Source organism: Pelobates fuscus, chromosome 5 (genome assembly GCF_036172605.1).
Source record: "Pelobates fuscus isolate aPelFus1 chromosome 5, aPelFus1.pri, whole genome shotgun sequence".
Taxonomy (NCBI): domain Eukaryota; kingdom Metazoa; phylum Chordata; class Amphibia; order Anura; family Pelobatidae; genus Pelobates; species Pelobates fuscus.
Window position 1 is genome coordinate 29,250,186 of NC_086321.1, and position 19,110 is coordinate 29,269,295.

Here is a 19,110-nt window from a genome sequence, read left to right on the forward strand (position 1 = left end):
TTTGATTAATACTACTTGACTCTAACCAAGGTGTGGGGAAAAAAACACAACAAAACATAATTTAAAGGTAAAATTGCAATAGCCTATTTGTTTAAAAAAAAAAAAAAAAACATATTTTAAAGAATGTTGTCCATTGTCAGCAATAAGGCCTGGTGTGTTTCACCTCTAGCTCCTTGATTCCTAAGAGATTCATTCCAGCAGATGGAGACACGTTTCTCTATGAGAAATCCAAGAGAATAGTTCTGATATCAATGGGTAAATTCTAAGAATGGTGTTGGCCATAGATTGGCAGAGTTAAAGATCTTTTTACGTTTATTGTTTATACATGAATGTGCAAAATGTAACGCATAAGGAAATCTGGAAATGTTACAAACAACCAATTTCTTTGCAGGTTATACAACATTATCTCCCTGGCAGACCTGATGTCCCTGAACTTCATTGTCATGATAAAGTCAGTTGTCACTGATGTACGGTTGCTATACTGACTGTGCATTTTCTGATTCTTCAAGAAATACAAAGTTAGATTAGTGGCAGTGGAGACCAGAGACAGGAGGAAGGGCACTGTAGCTTTCAGCTTATGGATGGATTTACTGGTCTGTTATTGGAGAACATCTGATTTGGATAGCTATAATCTAACTATTACCTGAGGTTCACACTCGGCGAGTGCTTTTAGTCTGAACGCTGAATGGGATATTTTATTTGATTGTGGTTACAAAAGGTCTGTATAATGTAATTTTAAAGAATTGTACATTAATATGCAGGTGTAAATGATGACTTACCAGTCTTGCACAAATACCTTTGTCTTTTACTACAAGTTATTGCACTAAACTGCCAGACAGTCTCATTATGTGTCACCTTGAAAGCTGCATAAACCAGGTCACCTTCAACTATCATTTGCCCTCATCAACTGATCTTGAACCAATCCTTAGTGTGTCGACTCTGACTATCGTTAGTAGCAGCGCCTTGATGTCATTTAAGTGGCCACAAACCTTAGCACTTTCTGCTTCCCTGTATTTTCCTGCTAATTTCTCTCAATATTTCCTTAATTGACCCCTTGACTCTACCCTTGACCTCCGCTTTTAGTCCTCTTTGAATAACTCCTTCGATCTACCTATGTGACATTTTTTTGTGCTGAATTTCTCTTATATTCAATTCTAGTTCACTCTTAATCAGTTATTCACAAATGTTCAATGTTTTAAATGTTCCAATTCTCTAATTTTCCATCAGTAAAACTGCCACATAGTCACACATACACTAAAATACACCAACTCTGATAAATACTGATAATTGAACACCCACTGCAGTAGGCCCGGCACAATGACTGCACTATTATCGAGCTCACATGGGAATGGGAATAGTCCCTCATTATTTGGAGTTCTTTAGAATCCTTATTTCTTTCTTTGTTTCTTTGTTCTCGATATGAGTTTATAACAGAGCATCAGAGCAATACAACTCAATAAATTATCTTTAAACCACAACAAATATTTTTCTAAAGCAGACTGTGTAAATAAAATTCATTGATGTTGTTACAATTCTATTTCCAGTTAGATAAATAGTTACCAGAAGCTCGTATAGTCACTTGGATGCTTCATCATATCCTCATTGTGTGTTGTAAGCAGGAACAAGTTATATATATGAATACAGAATTTATTTTAGCAGCAGATCTTGTTTCCTATTCTGCCCTGCATGATTGGGGAAGCCATCTGCACATTATTTTTCATAATCGATGGATTTACTGACACTGAGCAGGTTGGGGACCCCAAATGTCTAGGCAGTGCCAGGTCATCTATGTTTCAGTCTCCCCAAGATAATTTGGATTTACACTCGCAGACAGCATCTGCTATTAGCCTCTGCCATCGTTTTATTTCAGCCCTCTCCCATTAATGTTAGGAGGAGCTGAGGAGAAAGAACCTGCATAATTAGATCTCCTCAGCAACTTTCCCAGGAAATCATGAACAGGAGAGCGACAGGAGAGAGACAGATGTGGCAGCTGCAAATTGCAAAAGTTGCTCAGGTGTACAAGTCCCACCAGACTGGAACAAGTATATGTCCGGAAATTAAAGTATACCTAATCTTAAGTTGTCCTTAACTGTAGCCCTAACCCTTAAAAAAACATATAATATCAAATATACCAGCATGTACTAAAGATTAAAGGACCACTCTAGGCACCCAGACCACTTCAGCTTGATAAAGTGGTCTGGGTGCCAGGTCCAGCTAGGGTTAACCCATTTTTTTTTATAAACATAGCAGTTTCAGAGAAACTGCTATGTTTATAAATGGGTTAATCCAGCCCTCAAATCCTCTAGTGGCTGTCTCACTGACAGCCGCTAGAGGCGCTTGCGTGATTCTCACTGTGAAAATCACAGTGAGAGCACGCAAGCGTCCATAGGAAAGCATTGATAATGCTTTCCTATGAGACCGGCTGAATGCGCGCGCAGCTCTTGCCGCGCGTGCGCATTCAGCCGAATGGGAGGAGAGGAGGAGGATCGGAGGAGGAGAGCTCCCCGCCCGGCGCTGGAGAAAGGTACGTTTTAACCCCTTTCCTCTCCCCAGAGCCTGGCGGGAGGGGGTCCCTGAGGGTGGGGGCACTACAAGTATGTTTTCCTGGCACTATAGTGGTCCTTTAATGGAGACATTCATATAACAATCCACCTTTTTTCTTGCAGTCTATTATCATGTTGCTAAAACCCCTGAATAGCATTATTTTTCTTTATTACACATCTTTCCGGTCTGTATACTTTATATAAAAATAAGAGCAATGTCATCTTAAGTGAACAATAAAAATGCTAAGTTCACATACATCAATGCGATATTTTTCTCACATATAATTTCATGCGAGAAGTGTTTTGTTCGGTGCACAAAGGGTAAAAGAGGTAGCACTGTGAGTTGCCATTTAAAGTGACATTCAGGGCGAGCCGGTGTTATCTTGGCTGTAAGAACTGTTCTATTTCTTAACTATATGGGATCTGACAGGTGACTCAATAATTCCTCTATTTATGAAGTCATTCGATCCCCCAGAATGACCCTTTTGCTTCCGAATTTTATGATAGATGAAAACATTTACAAAAACGCTCAACATTCGGTGACGAAAATACATTCATCTCCTGCCTTTTTACAATGCCAAACTACAAGATCATCTCAAGATTGCCATATAATTTACTGCCTGCACAGAAATCACCACATTTTTTTTTTATCCCTAAAGGTCTTGGGAGGTGATTTAAATGACCTTTTCACCCCCGTTAAGATGGACAGCGGGCTGACTACATTATAATGGGAAGCATGTACCCTTGATAAACACCTCTATCATAGAGAGGTGAATGAGTGGATTTCTCTTGCAGGTCAAGACCCTCAAAGCTCTCTGGATGAGTATTTGAAAGACTCTAAAGAGCGTGCCAGGTTCTGAACATGCATTGAAAGAAAATGTCAAGAATAGTGGCCTATTAAAGGCGCCTGGATGGAACAAATCAAAACAGACAAAATGAATAGGGGACAAATTTATCAAACTTTTGCTCCTATCGCAATTACTGCAATTTGGTGACCAAAGTATTGTCGAAAGCAAAGTCACTTTGTCGCTCCATTTTTTTTTTTTTTTTAAATAGCTTTTAGTGTTTATAGCAGAACTTTTTACTTTAATGACACAAAAAGGGGGAAAAAACCATAAACTTGGTTATGGGAAAACTATGAGAAATTAAGTATTCAGAGAAGAGACTTCACGTCTGCAATATTGCTTTCTCTAACAGATGACAATTTAGAGAGTTACATTTTGCTATATATTCATTTGTATTTGGGTTGTTTGCTGTGAAATCAGTGTATTCAATGATAGAGTGTTCTGTTGCAATGAGATTTTTTTATTTTTTTTTAAATGTCCTACCTTAGCCTTAAAGGGACACTATAGTCACCAAAACAACTACATTTTAACGTCAGTCTCTGCAGGCTTTTGCTGCAAACACTGTCTTTTCAGATAATGATAATGTTTGCATTACAGTGTAAGGATACCTCTACTGGACACTCCTCAGAAGGCTGCTAGAGGTGCTTCCTGGGTCAGTGCTGCAGCACTGACTTTCAATGTCTCCACCCTCTGCATTAAGACACTGAACGTTCCCTATTGAGATGCATTGAGTCAATGTATCTTTATGAGGAGGTGCTGATTGGCCAGGGCTGTGTTTTCCACCACAGTAGATTTGCAGGCAAACTGCAATGCCAGTGAGCACTGAAAAAGCCCTTTGATAGTGAACTGTGTTAGTGTTGCATTTACACTTTTTATTGTTTTTTAGATTTTTTTTTTTATAGTAGAATACAGTTAAAACTCCTGGACCCAAGTGCCTTTTACTCAGTTTGCCTTCTAGACATCTCTTTCCTTGGTGGGGGTGTACCACCTGTGCTATATGGATTGAGCAAAACCTAGCCTGCTCTACCTCTATAAGTAGCTTTTCATTTATTTATAGAATCCATACTACAGTGTGCACTATATTTATATATCTGTTCTAGTGCATTGAGAAGAATTGAGCCTACCAGTGATCATTGAGTAGGTATTGTACCACTCCACACTAAACTTTAGGAGCCATTGTAGAGGCTCCATATTATGTGAGTGCAATTTAATTCTATTATATTTTGCCTATACTATTCTGATATACTATGCTATATGGGCATTTTGTGTTTCTTTTTCATGTACCCTGGACTACCAATTGGAAATTAGGTACTCAATAAATATCCTTAAGCGGGGATTGTAACCGCTCATGTGCCTAGAAGTAGAGCTCTTGATAGCTCCAACCATCTGTAAATTAATTTATTTCTTCATTCTTCATATTGCGAAAAATACTATACCATATACTTCTCTCTTCTCCCATCTTTGTTTCCTTTCAAATACAAATACCACCTGAGAACACTGTGAGGCGCTACTCCCACCTTCTTACACTTGTGAGAGAGTACATGATATGAGCAACTGAGCCACGGATATCAGCCTTCTTTGGAAACTGCAAGAAGTTAATGTTTGGCAAATTTCTTTTCATGTCCACGGCCACTATCTGCCTGAGAAATATTTTATTCTATGCCCACTGTCTAACTAATTGGAATGTCTATTGTCCTGTCTATTTAAGCTGTGACCTTTTTGGTATCATGTTTCTTGTTATAACAGAGATTTCTCAGGGAGAGAATTTTTGAAATTCAAATTAGCAAAACCGTCTTGTTTAAGAAATAGTAACACGCTGCTGTTTTTGTCCGCAGGTAGTGGAGGACATGCTGGAGGACGAAGAGGAGGAGGATGACAAAGACGATAAGGTAATTATCCCTGTGAACACTTGGGTACCTCGGGGGGGGGGGGGAGCAGAATTTAGGCATGACACTATTTTTTCAACAGACGGAGGGAGAAAAAAAAGGCAAGATGTTTTAGCCCAGAAAATTGAACAGACTGTTTATCATCCTAACAATGCTGCTGGATGTTACTCATAGGCTATAAATCCTCTTCTTTTTGTCCAGAGCTGGGTCAAATTTTTTTTTTTTTTCGCCAGGAACAAATATAATTCAGTCTGTCTAGAACTTGATAGCTCTTTTGAAGTTGGCTGCGTTGACAACTATTCATGAAGGACAAAGCGTGTCTGAACTTGAGTGTTACAAATAGCCCTCTGCTAAAAAAAAAAAACATGATGCTGGTAATAACACAGATCATATGCGAAAGACGTCTAATATACATCTATATCAGTGATAAAATGATAAATGCAAATATGTCACAGGAAACGCATATGCAAAGTTCCCTAATGGGTCACTTAACATTGATCTTTGCCTTCATGTCTCAAAATTGTACAAAATTATTTGTTGGTAAGTGTTGGTTTTGGTTACTGGTATGTATACTGCAGCAGACAGTATTAGCAAGTTGTATAAAAGTACAAAATATTGTATAGAAGAATATTGCAACCTTATTGTTAATTTATATCCAAGATATGTGGAACCACCACATTCCCAAATTACTGTTACGTTGGATGGGAAAGTTATATTCTGCTAAAGTTTGGCTAAAAACATTGTTTGGGTTGTGGTTTTTGTGCTAAACATTTTCTTTATTAAAGTTTCTTTGTATATACATTAAACATAAAACCTTCTAACACACAGGGTTAACTAAAGTCCAAATGGGGCAAAACCATTTGCAGTCGTACGGGGCAATTTGGACTGTGCAAGCAGGACATTGTTCATAGTATGTAGCAATGGACAGATTTTGCAGAGCAGGCTCTGAATGAGTTTGAATCTTGTACAGATCTCATCAGGACCGAAAGCTGCCAGACAGCTGAAATTTGGACCCGGATTGTTAAAATTCTGGCCTTGATTCTTAAAATCAAAAATCAAAACAAAAGGATTGAACATAATACTGTCCGTCCGTCCCCTCCCTTCTAGAGTTACGGCCATTTACCCCCCTCAGTTTGCTACAGGTGCCCAATAACAAAAACCCTACCTCTCACCCTAAAAATAACAAGGGGTCACAATAAATGCAATACCTGTACAAAAAATAAATCATACCTACCTTTAGAAATCTTCGGTATTCTTAAATGTACTTTTCTTCAGCCCCAAAAAAGCTACAAAAAAATCCATAATAAACCAACACTACTATTGAAAAAAAGAAAGAACCAAACCATAAAAAATATTTTTTTCAAAAAAAAATAAAAAAAATAAAACCGCACTGCAAAATAATAAATCCATATAAGTCCTGTAAGTGTTCCGCTTCAACTGAGATTTCAAAGCTTATAAAGGCTTTTCCACCTTTTATTACATCAATAGAGCTCTCTTCTAAGTAGTAGCTGCTCAGTTGCTAGTTTCTAATCACAATGAGTAGATGCGGACTGCTCACTGTTTAGTAGACATGACCCCATCTGAGGCATGGCAGGTTGATACATAAGATAAGCGTTATACCTCTCTCATACTGATATGGGGTAATATTGACCCCCATTGACTTTTTTTAAATTTTCTTAAATATGGCGGCTGGCACGCTGGCACATGATAACCCTCGCACAGCCAAGGTTTTTTTACTATTATCCTGCCAGCGGCAAACACTGCCAGCAGGCAATTAGAACTTCAAACTATTGCCAGCTTGTCTAAAAGTTAGCGAATCATCATTGCAACCCGGACAGTCTGGTAACTGATGCAAATTCCCATTATTGCAAATAAAAAGAATAAGATACCCAAGAGTTTACTTCTTAGGATCTATACACCAGTGTAGACACTCCAGTAGTGTCCAAAGGGCTTAACCCCAATAATAATAATAACACAGGAAAGACTCACCTAATCCACAATAAAGTGAACGAGGTAAAAACTGGAAATATGTCCTCAGTATCCTGAGGTAAATGGGATCACAGTCCACTCTGCATGCACCAATACATACACAAACCACATATATCCCCAGTGCAAGTGAAATATACTAGCCGTGTAAGGCTACTCCTCTACCTAGTATAGATAATGGATAACCATTGGATTATCCAGATAGGTGCTTAAAATATTAATATACAAGCTTTATTAGTTAGGCTTATTTGTAACACTTTTGATAACCCTTTGTAGGTAAGTAGTGCACTGGAAAATAAACCAGTGTACCCAGGTAGACAAGGGGTTAAACCATAGTATTAGTGTTAAAAAAACAGGGATTGGAGGGGCGTGGCCAGCGGCTGAACTGAGCGGACGTCTCTTCACGGAGCTCCGCTCGCCACAATAGACACTAGAGCCATAAACACCGGAAAAATTAAGAAAATCCACCCGAGACACACAAAACCCCCAAGCAGAGACTATGGGGAAGAAAAACCGAAAGAATCTGAGCTCGGTATCGGTCAGGCAGCCCGACATCAGACTCTCCTTTGACCCTCCACGAAGGCCCAAGATGGCGCCTGAGGCCTGTTACTCACCGGAAGCCTCTGCAGAAGAAGAAGATTCCCTGCCCTCGTCCCGTTCAGAGGCCAGAGACAGCTCGCCGGAGCATGAGGCAGACGAATCCCCTGCCACAAAAGGGGATATTAAGAGGCTCCTGCTCGATCTAAGGCAGATCTGGAAAAAAGACCTCCAGAAGGTCCAGACGGAAGTGGAGGACGTGAGCCGCAAGGTCCGCGACCTGGAGACAAGGGAGGCAACCAGAGACAACAAAATCTCTGCCACCGAGCATAACTTACAGGAGCTCAACCTACAGGTACGAGACCTGAAACGCTCAATATCAACTATGGAGGCAAGGCACAGACGAAAAAACCTGCGCCTTAGAGGAATCCCAGAACACATAGACGACGCTCAGCTCCTGCCCTATATACATAACCTCATGATAGCCATGAACATTAGAGACCACACGGATAAGACACAAATCACCTCAGCTTTCAGAGTGCGGAAATCCGCAGCAGCCCCCACAGAAGCGCCAAGAGACATCATCATTGTCACCAGGGACATCTCCATACGGGCCGCAATTATGACCCGATCAAGGGAACTAGGCACAGTGACCCACGAAGGCCATAAAGTGGCAGTATACCCTGATACGCCGTTTTCAGCGCTCACGGAAAAGAGGAAATTGGCACCTGTGGCTAAGAAACTGAGAGACGCTAACCTGAGATACCGCTGGGGCATGGATGGATCCCTCATCACTGCAGTCGCAGGTGACAGCTATACACTCACCTCAGCAGATGACCTAGACAGCTTCCTCAAACACACAGGACTGGCCCCAAGGCAACAGCAAGAGACCCCTTTGCCAGAAACCACAGCAGAAGAGCCGGAGCAATGTCTCCACAATGAGCGCAAGCAACACAGAGCACCGAGCACCGTGGCAATAAAGAGGCTGACACCTGTAGTCAGGAGAGAACCAGAACGCAGATTTGCTAAGTGACTCAAAAACAGCACTGGAAATGGGCCTGATACCCAGGACTGCTGCTACATAACGAGAGATCAACCCCCTACCTAACCACCTATGCAACACGTATATGTACACTAAGAGTTCTACGTTAACATTATAAGCCTACATACTAACTATATGCATAATTTGATGTTTGTTATTACTTGTCCCATACGAATCTTTGAAACGCATAAGAAAGATTATGATGTTTAAATATATATAACTTCAATAAAATTATAAATTGAAAAAAAAAAAAAAAATTGGAAAAAAAAAAAAAAAAAAAAAAAAAAAACAGGGATTAACTAGAGGTTAAACCATAGTTCTGTCCGTATAAAGCAGCAAGTTAATAGTACCTTTGTTAGCCCTTGGTAGGTAAATAGTGCACTGGAAAAGTATACCAGTGTACCCAGGTAGACAAGGGGTTAAACCATGGTCTGAGTGTTAAGTAACAGAGATTGATTAAAGGTTAGACTAAAGGTTAGTACTAACCAAGTGAAGCATGAATAAACATATATTGGATAATAGTGTACTATAGTATATTCAGCTGCAACCTAAAATATCCACACAATTTTTTTTACAATGTACAGGAAAGCGATATAGGAAATAGGTTGAGCTTAAGACAGTAAAGTGTAGTAAAGCTTCTCTCCCTGTTAAACTGACTGGATAGGTAGAGGAGTAAAATAATAAATAAATACATAAATAAAAACTAGTGAGAGTGAGGCATGTCTATAAATTAGATAGACATCCTACAGTGCATAGTGATAAGTGCCCTAAACACACTCCAAACAAAACGCCCGACGCACGTTTCGGTGCAGTACAATGTGCACCTTCGTCAGGGGTTACTATATTTCACTTGCACTGAGGATATATGTGGTCTGTGTATGTATTGGTGCATGCAGAGTGGACTGTGATCCCATTTACCTCAGGATACTGATGACATTTTTCCAGTTTTTACCTCATCCACTTTATTGTGGATTAGGTGAATCTTTCCTGTGAAATTCCCATTATTTCCTGTTCATGGCAAATAAATGTTCATGCGCACATAGAGTAAATTATGTTCAGCGTCATTCAAATCACATCGAGAACATGATACAAATTACGCAGAACTGCAAGTATGGTGCACGGCAACATTTGTTTCTACTTATCTGCATTGTACAAAGCACCCCAGTAGCGATAAGAAATATGATCCGATCATACTTGAGGCAGAGAACAAAGCTTAGTTGATTGAGTTTCTTTTAATTATATTAAAATCTCAAAGTTTGACCTGTCATTGGTCGTTAATGACTGAGAGCTACACCCATGCTACGCATCATTAGCTAAATAGCCAAATACACTTCTCTGTCACTGTGTGTCTTAACTGCAGAGGGCAACATTATGGCATCAAAGCGCTGACCTGACTCCCTGGCCTGATATTAATTTGCAGTCTCTCGTGTCTTGGGAGCCGCATTATTTTGATGACTTTTTCTCTGATAATGATAAATGTTCAAGATATGCTTAGGCCTACAAAGGGGACCTGGCAGAGCACTCCAGTACATACCGCATTAACTTAATTAACTCTGCGAGCGCAAGAAAGTTGGAATCAGCCTTACCTCATTGCTAGTCCCTATGGCACTTAATGGGATAATAGTTTAAATGATATTTTCTTACTGTTTCATTACACTTAGAGGTTGTTGTTTTTTTTGTTTATAAAAAAGGAGGCTATTTCTCTGGCAGTATCGACGAACATTCTCTTCCCTTGTCCAGAACTAAATTTGTCTTTCTGGAGCAAATTAGCTTTTCGTCTTTTTTTTTTTTTTACCAATTCAAACACAGCTTTAAAAAAAGAAAGTGGGGGGGGGGGGGGAGGAGGTGGGGGGGGGAGGCGCAGAAGAAGCAACAGAAGAAATACAGACTTGTTTGGACAATTCATTGTGTCAGGAAATGATAGCACTCGGATAGGTTGTCCTTGTGGGAATATGGAAACCAGAGAAAGGAAATTAGAATGACCTTGTACCACAAAGGCGACGGATTGCACGAGCTGGTCTGCTTTATAGCATACAAGAACAGTGATAAAGGTCTCAAACCGGCTGCAATTTTTACAATACCCCCAAATCTTTCTTTCGTTACAGGAACCTTCAAAAACAATTAAACTTTTGAAAAGACTATTACCTATATTCATAAAAGGGCTGAAAAGATCTTTTGTAGCAAGCCCCAATTTTTGTTTTGAAGATTATGCTCTTAACAGCACATGTTCTTTTTTTCCATCTTTTAAATCGCATGTCATTATTAACCTATTCCTATTCAGTGGGAATTGGTACCATTTTGGACTTCTGACTCTAAAGCAATGACAATTTCTGAGCCATTAATGTGCTCTCTTGTGATTATTTGAAGACAATTTGAAAAAAGACATTTAGCCTCAAGAAAAAGTCAGAGATGACGACTTGCTTTCGAGATGTGACTCCAGAGATAGCAGGGGTTATAGATTCATTGAGACATACTTATATAGAGCAAGATATATTTTCAAAGTGGAGAAATCAGCAGAAACATTTCATTGCTGCTATGGTGACTGCGCCACTTTTAAAACGTTATCCCAGAATCACCCTTTATACATAACCCCATGTCCAGCCTCCATGTTGGACCTACCACTAAATTAGTGGCCTTGCAAAAACTTCATTTTATGAGAAACATTGCTTCCCAGGGACACCTCCAGTGGCTGTCACTCACAACCACTAGAAGTGGTTTCCTCTTACATTCCTTTTTTTTCTTGTTAACCTTTCTTTTTATTAAGATAGTGTTTAGAGCGGTACAGAGCATAAAAAGGAGTTAAATTGAAAACATGTCAAAAACATAGCGAAGACATATATTCCCAGATAAACTGTCTAAATTTTTTGTGCATAATAAAAACATGCTAGGCTAACACGTCCATGTGTCTGGGATAACGGTATTATGGTACATGGTAAGCATTCTTAACTTGTAGACATACAGTTTAAAGAGAGATAGATTACGTATGGGGTACAAGCAGTGGTGTATCCTGGTTTTGTGCTGCCCTAGGCAGGACAAAATTCAGGCGCCCCTCCCCTCCCGCGCCCTAGCCCCACCCAACCCTTCCCCCCGCACCACCCCACCCAACCCTTCCCCCCCGCCCCGCATTCTAAATACACACACACATTCACTGACAGATACGCATACACTAGCTAACAGAAGCACACACACACTAACATACACACTCAGTAACAGACAAACACACTCACTAACAGACACACTAACAGACACACACTCACTCACTAGCAGACACAAACTAGCAGACACACACACTCACTAACATACACACACACACACTCACAGGCAAACACACACACTAACAGACACACACAGTCAGACACACACTCTCACTAGCACACACACTAACAAACACACTGACACACACACACACACATTGACTAACAGACACACAGACTAACAGACACACAGACACACACACTATCAGACACACAGACACACAGACACACACACACTATCAGACACACACTATCAGACACACAAACTATCAGACACACACACTAACAGACACACACACTAACAGACACACACACACTAACAGACACTCTCACTAACAGACACTCTCACTAACAGACACACACACTAACAGACACACACACTAACAGACAGACTAAAAGACACAGACACACAGACTAACAGACACAGACACACACACTAACAGACACACGCACTAACAGACACACACACACTAACAGACACACACACTAACAGACACTCTCACTAACAGACACAGACTAACAGACACAGACACACACACTAACAGACAGACTAAAAGACACAGACACACACACTGACAGACTAACAGACACAGACACACACACTAACAGACACACACACTAACAGACACACACACTAACAGACGCACACACACACTCACCCACATTAACATTTTTTTTTAAATTTATTTAAACACCCCCCCCAGCCTCCTTACCTTTGGGAATGCTGGGGGGAGGTGTCTCTGCAGAGGTGTGTTTCCCTGGTGGTCCAGTGGCTGCTGGGCGGTCGGGCGGCGCGGCCGGCGAGGGAGCACTTCCAGAGGTATGTTTCCCTGGTGGTCCAGTGGCTGCTGGGCGGCGCGGCCGGCGAGGGAGCACTTCCTCTGAGCTCTCTGCTCAGCTCCCTCGCGCGCCGCCCGCAGAGCGAGGCTGGAAGGCGGAGCCGGAATATGACGTCATATTCCGGCTCCCAGCCTCACTCTGCGGCGCGCGAGGGAGCTGAGCAGAGAGCTCAGAGGAAGTGCTCCCTCGCCGGCCGCGCCACCCAGCAGCCACTGGACCACCAGGGAAACATACCTCTGGAAGTGCTCCCTCGCCGGCCGCGCCGCCCGACCGCCCAGCATGTCTGTTAGCCGCGAGGCTAACAAGGCATTTGCCCTGGGCATTTGGGGGCGGCGTTTTTTGCCGCCCCCTGGAAAATGCCGCCCAAGGCAAATGCCTTGTTTGCCTCGCGGCTAATACGCCCCAGGGTACAAGCTATGATTTCATGAGTAGGTAATAGGATTACAATAAAATAGTATAACATACTTACCTACAAATGAGTAAAGACACCATGAAAAGACCACCAGGTCAATAGTGAAGTTGCACATCACAATTAGAGGCGACCCTTTTATTAGGTGGTTTAGGCGGCCGCCTAAGGCCTCTCACTGGCTGGGGCCTCGCAGCCGCCTAAACTACTTTAGGGCAGACTGTGTCGAGTCCTTGTTCAGTGACCGAGGACCTGACATCGGAAGGTGGCCCGGCGGATTGCTCAGTATGCCACCGGGTACGAGGTCCCTCCTGGCTGCCCGGCCCGGACGGAGAGCGCCCAGACAATGTGCAGAGCTGCAGACCATGTGTCTAGAGAGATCTGGCCAATCAGAGCGTTGCCGCGGGTCACAAGACACATGGTGTGCAGAGCTGCAGACCGGATATCACCACCAGACAACAAGGGAGCCCACACTGGACCACCAGGGTATAAAAAAAGGTATTTAGTCCCCCTCTCCCTCTCCCCATCACCCCTCTCCCCATCACCCCTCTCCCCATCACCCCCTCTCACCATCACCCCCTCTCACCCTCTCACCATCACTCCCTCTCATGATCACCCCCCTCACACCATCACTCGACTCACCCTCTCACCATCAACCCCTCTCACCCTCTAACCATTACCCCCTCTCACCATCACTCCCCTCTCACCATCACCCCCTCTCCCCATCCCTCTCCCTCTCACCATCACCCCCTCTCCCTCTCACCATCACCCCTCTCCCTCTCACCATCACCCCCCCTCCCTCTCACCATCATCCCCCTCACCCTCTCACCATCACCCCCTCTCACCATCACCCCCCTCCCTCTCACCATCACCCCCTCTCCATCTCACCATCATCCCCCTCTTACCATCACCCACCCTCCCTCTCACCATCACCACCCTCTCCCTCTCACCATCCTCCCCATCCCTCTCACCATCACCCCTCTCCCTCTCACCATCACCCCCTCCCTCTCACCATCACCCCCCTCACCATCAACCCCTCTCACCATCACTCCCCTCTCCCTCACACCATCACCCCCCCTCACACCATCATTCCCTCTCCCTCACACCATCATTCCCTCTCCCTCACATCATCAACCCCCTGTCCCTTACACCATCTCTCCCTCTCACCATCACCCCCCCTCCCTCTCACCATCACCCCCGCCCTCCCTCTCACCATCAGCCCCCATCCCTCTCATTATCACCCCCTCCCTCTCACCATCACCCCCACTCTCCCTCTCACCATCACCCCCCCTCTCACCATCACCCCCGCCCTCCCTCTCATCATCACCCTCCTCTCCCTCTCACCATCACCCCCTCCCCCTCTAACCATCCCCCCCTTCCCTCACACCATCACCCTCCCTCCCTCACACCATCACCCTCTCACACATAGAATCACCCCCAAACACACACAGTATGCACCCCACAGACAGTATCACCCCCCTTACACACACTGTAATGCCCCCCACACACTGTCACTGTTATGGTTGCCTCCAGGCTGGCTGGAAGTTGGACCGTAGAAAGGATGCTCCTAGCGCTCACCAAAGGACCATCAGCACCGTAGACACCATAACTACTGCGTATACACCATAAGTACTGCAGACTCCACGAACTGCCACTGGTGGGCTAGGATCTCGCCGTCTGCTATCCACCCTGCACCTACGACCAGGCTCCAGGTTCCAGTAGGTGAACCTCTTCCTTCTGTAGAGCGAAACAGGATCAGGAACAAGAGCTCTTACAAGATCTCAGAAACTAAGGGATTATGAAGAGCTGTCCCCTACAAACATGAGTCAAGGCTGCAAGTTAGAGGGTCAAGTCATTCTGTTTTATTTGGCACCAAAGGGCCTTCTTTTATGCAGGTTTTCCTTACATAGGACCACCCTCAGGGTTTTACAGAACAACCAATAACACACGTACATTACAGAAAACCTTTGGTTAGAATAGGTCCGACCCATTCCCCAGTAACTGGGTCTCCATCCAACACAACACAAAAAACATACAGGAGGGGGCTGGGGAATAGATAACCATCTCCCACTCTGGGAGATACTAACTAGACACAGGGACACGCATGAGTACATTTTTACATTCAGGGGTATACATTTTGCGGCTCAACGCCCTGGGATGGGGAGGGGTTACAGGGTTAAAACTTACATAGCTAAATAGCCCCGGCTCCCCTCTGGGACCCCTGCAAAAAGTGGGGCGATCGGATGTACAGAGCCAGAGATATCAGCGTTGAAAGTTTGGGGCTCAAGGCTCTGTACATCCCCGAAATCAGTTCCACGGTGTTGCTTGGTTTAGTCCGGCAAATTCAAACTTTGCCCCTAAACCAAGCAAGCTGAAAGGGCGCGAACCAAATCGCACCAATCAGCGTTCAGGGGAGCAAGGAGTCTTGCCGCCCAATCCGAAGGAAAAGTGTGAAACTTGACTGCACCAATCGGTGCTCGGGGAGGAGGGGGGTTTCGCAATCTGTGTGTGTATTCAGCAGTCTGTGTGTGTATTCAGAAGTCTGTCTGTATTCAGCAGTCTGTGTGTGTGTATTCAGCAGTCAGTGTGTGTGTGTATTCAGCTCTGTGAGTGTGTGTGTGTTCAGCAGTCTGTGTATGTATGCAGCAGTATGTGTATGTATTCAGCAGTCTGTGTGTGTGTTTTCAGCAGTCTGTGTATGTATTCAGCAGTCAGTGTATGTGTATTTAGCAGTCTGTGTGTGAGTGTATTCAGCAGTCTGTGTGTGCGTGTGTGTGTGTTCAGCAGTCATTGTTTGTATGTGTGTAATCAGCAGTCTGTGTGTGTATTCAGCTCTGTGTGTGTGTGTGTTCAGCAGTCTGTGTATGTATTCAGAAGTCTGTGTGTGTGTATTCAGCAGTCTGTGTATGTATTCATATAGTACAAAAGAACAATCACTTTTTGCCCGTAAAACAAAAAAGATGAATATATAACACTTATCTTAATAGACAGTGGTGACAGCTTCCTGCAGGGATATCCCAGCAATAATCCATCCAATACAGAATAGATATATACAAAATGAGAATACAGCTGTAGATCTACAAAAAATAAAATGAAACAATAGTGCAACACTGTATGAAAAAGTATAAGTGCTCTGTGTAGAATTAAATAGAGTTATATTCTACATAGCACACTTATATTTTATCATACAGTTTCATTTTATTTTTGTAGATCTACAGCTGTATCCTTGTTTTGTAAATATCTATTGTGTATTGTTACGGTTGCCTCCAGGCTGGCTGGAAGTTGGACCGTAGAAAAGGATGCTCCTAGCACTCACCAAAGGACCATCAGCACCGTAGACACCATAACTATTGCGTAGACACCATAAGTACTGCAGACTCCACGAACCACCACTGCTGGGCTGGTATCTCGCTGTCTGCTATCCACCCTGGACCTACGACCAGGCTCCAGGGTCCAGTGGGTGATCTCTCTTCCTTCTGCAGAGCAAAGCAGGATCAGGAACAAGAGCTCTTACAAGCTCTTACGAGGTCGATGCTCTCCGCTCCCTGTGGAACATGCTGCGGCTGGGGAGAGAGTCCGGTTGTCTCCTCTCCCTGGAAGGCACACTCTGGCTGGGGAGGGAGGTCGATGATTGTTCTCCCCTCCCTGTAGCTGGGTCTGCCGCTGAGGATCTGGGCCGCTTGCCCAGCATCCCTGTAGGGCCGGTAGAGAGACTGAGGTCCCATCTCCACCTGCCTGCTGGGGGTCCTCCCAGGACCAGTCTATGAGGCCTGCTGCCTCGGGTACCTCTGGTTGTGGTTGGGGAAGGAGACCGGTTGTCTCTTCCCTCTGCACGGTGCACTGCCGCTGGGGAGGGAGGTCGCTGCTCTCCTCTCCCTGTAACTCAGGCTGCCGCTGGGGAGGGAGGTCGCTGCTCTCCGCTCCCTGTAACTCACCCAGGGGTTGGGGATCTGGGCCAACTGCCCAGCATCCCTGTAGGGCCAGTAGAGAGACCTCGGTCCCATCTCTACCTGCCATCAGAGGTTCCTCCCAGTATACCTCTATGTTATCCTTCCAGCTGGCTCTGCTGCTGTGCTCTCCTGGGGGACCTCTGGATGCTGTTGAAAAAGGGGACTGGTTGTCTCTTCCCGGGACCCATTGATGATGTGCTGGTACTTCCACTCCAGGTCACATTCCTGGGTGACTAGGTACCGCAGGTCTGCCTCCAGGTCTATAGCTCTAGAGGGACCCAGATTGTCTTCCTGGTCGTCATACAGGTCCCAGAAGCGTGAGTCTGTAGCCCTTCCAAAGTCATCATCGTCCATATTCTCCCAGAATAGATCAGGGCCATTGTAATCCCCACACTCAGGGAATTCATACTCAGCCATCACCATCAGTGGAACAAGCTGAGTTGCGTACCACTGTAGCGCCTGGTATGCGTTGTCGAGCCACAGTTCACTATATACTAGATCCTCTAGTTTAGTCACCCACGCTGGAAGGGGTTGTTTGCCCAGGAGGGGCTTCCGCTCTGCCATTCGAGCCTGATACTACGATCACCTCGCCAACGCTGAACTTCCTGTAGGGCTTCTTCCCACAGCTGTGCTCTGGCCTCATGTCTCTACCCACACATCTCCTCTTCTGAGACTGCCCCATCCCTCCAGGATAGGTAGCCATGCAATCTATCGAGGAACCTCTCCTCCATTTCGGCTGCTGTGCAAGGACTTGCTGGCTCCATGCTGCTGTAGGTAGGGACGCTGCACAGTGGCTAGCGTTGCCCTCAATAACTCTCATACGATACCAGTGCTGTTGGGGTGCTGCTCCTTGCGCTAGGACGCCATCCCACCGCTGCCACCAAATGTTACAGTTGCCTCCAGGCTGGCTGGAAGTTGGACTGTAGAAAAGGATGCTCCTAGCGCTCACCAAAGGACCATCAGCACCGTAGACACCATAACTACTGCGTAGACACCATAAGTACTGCAGACTCCACGAACCACCGCTGCTGGGCTGGTATCTCGCTGCCTGCTACCCATCCTGGACCTACGACCAGGGTCCAGTGGGTGATCTCTCTTCCTCCTGCTTCGCTCTGCAGAAGGAAGAGAGATCACCTACTGGAACCTGGAGCCTGGTCGTAGGTCCAGGGTGCAGAGCAGACAGCGAGATACTAGCCCTGCAGCGGCGGTTCGTGGAGTCTGCAGTACTTATGGTGTTTATGCAGTAGTTATGGTGTCTACGGTGCTGATCGTCCTTTGGTGACGTAACATGTATGTATTCAGCAGTCTGTGTGTCTTCAGCAGTATGTGTGTGTGTATTCAGCAGTTTGTTTGTGTGTATTCAGCGGTCAGTGTGTGTGTGTGTGTGTGTGTGTATTCAGCAGTCTGTGTGTGTGTATTTAGCAGTCTGTGTGTGAGTGTGTTCAGCAGTCTGTGTGTGCGTGTGTATGTGTGTGTGTTCAGCAGTAATTGTGTGTATGTGTGCATTCAGCAGTCAGTGTTTGTATGTGTGTAATCAGCAGTCTGTGTGTGTGTGTGTGTGTGTGTGTATTCAGCAGTCTGTGTGTGTGTGTGTGTGTGTGCATGTGTGTTTTTGTATTCGCAGTCTCTGTGTGTATTCAGCAGTCTGTGTGTGTGTATGTATTCAGCGGTCAGATGGGAGAATGGTGAGAGAAATAGAACCAGAATATCCATCTCTGTTGATAAATGGTATGTACACTCATTGTTATACACAATAGCTTACACAGACATAGTAGACACACACTCACAGCATACAAACACCGACACACACGCAGACAAGAG

At 44.4% G+C, this 19,110-nt stretch overlaps 1 protein-coding gene across 1 annotated transcript in view; it reads left to right on the top strand.

Moving 5' to 3' along the window:
• The window catches only part of MCTP1 (multiple C2 and transmembrane domain containing 1), a 680,185-nt gene that overhangs the window by 598,230 nt on the left and 62,845 nt on the right, over positions 1-19,110 (top strand). The window contains exon 17 of the mRNA XM_063453691.1: positions 5,224-5,277. Coding sequence (XP_063309761.1) covers positions 5,224-5,277 — 54 coding nt within the window. The remainder of the gene's footprint in view (positions 1-5,223; positions 5,278-19,110) is intronic.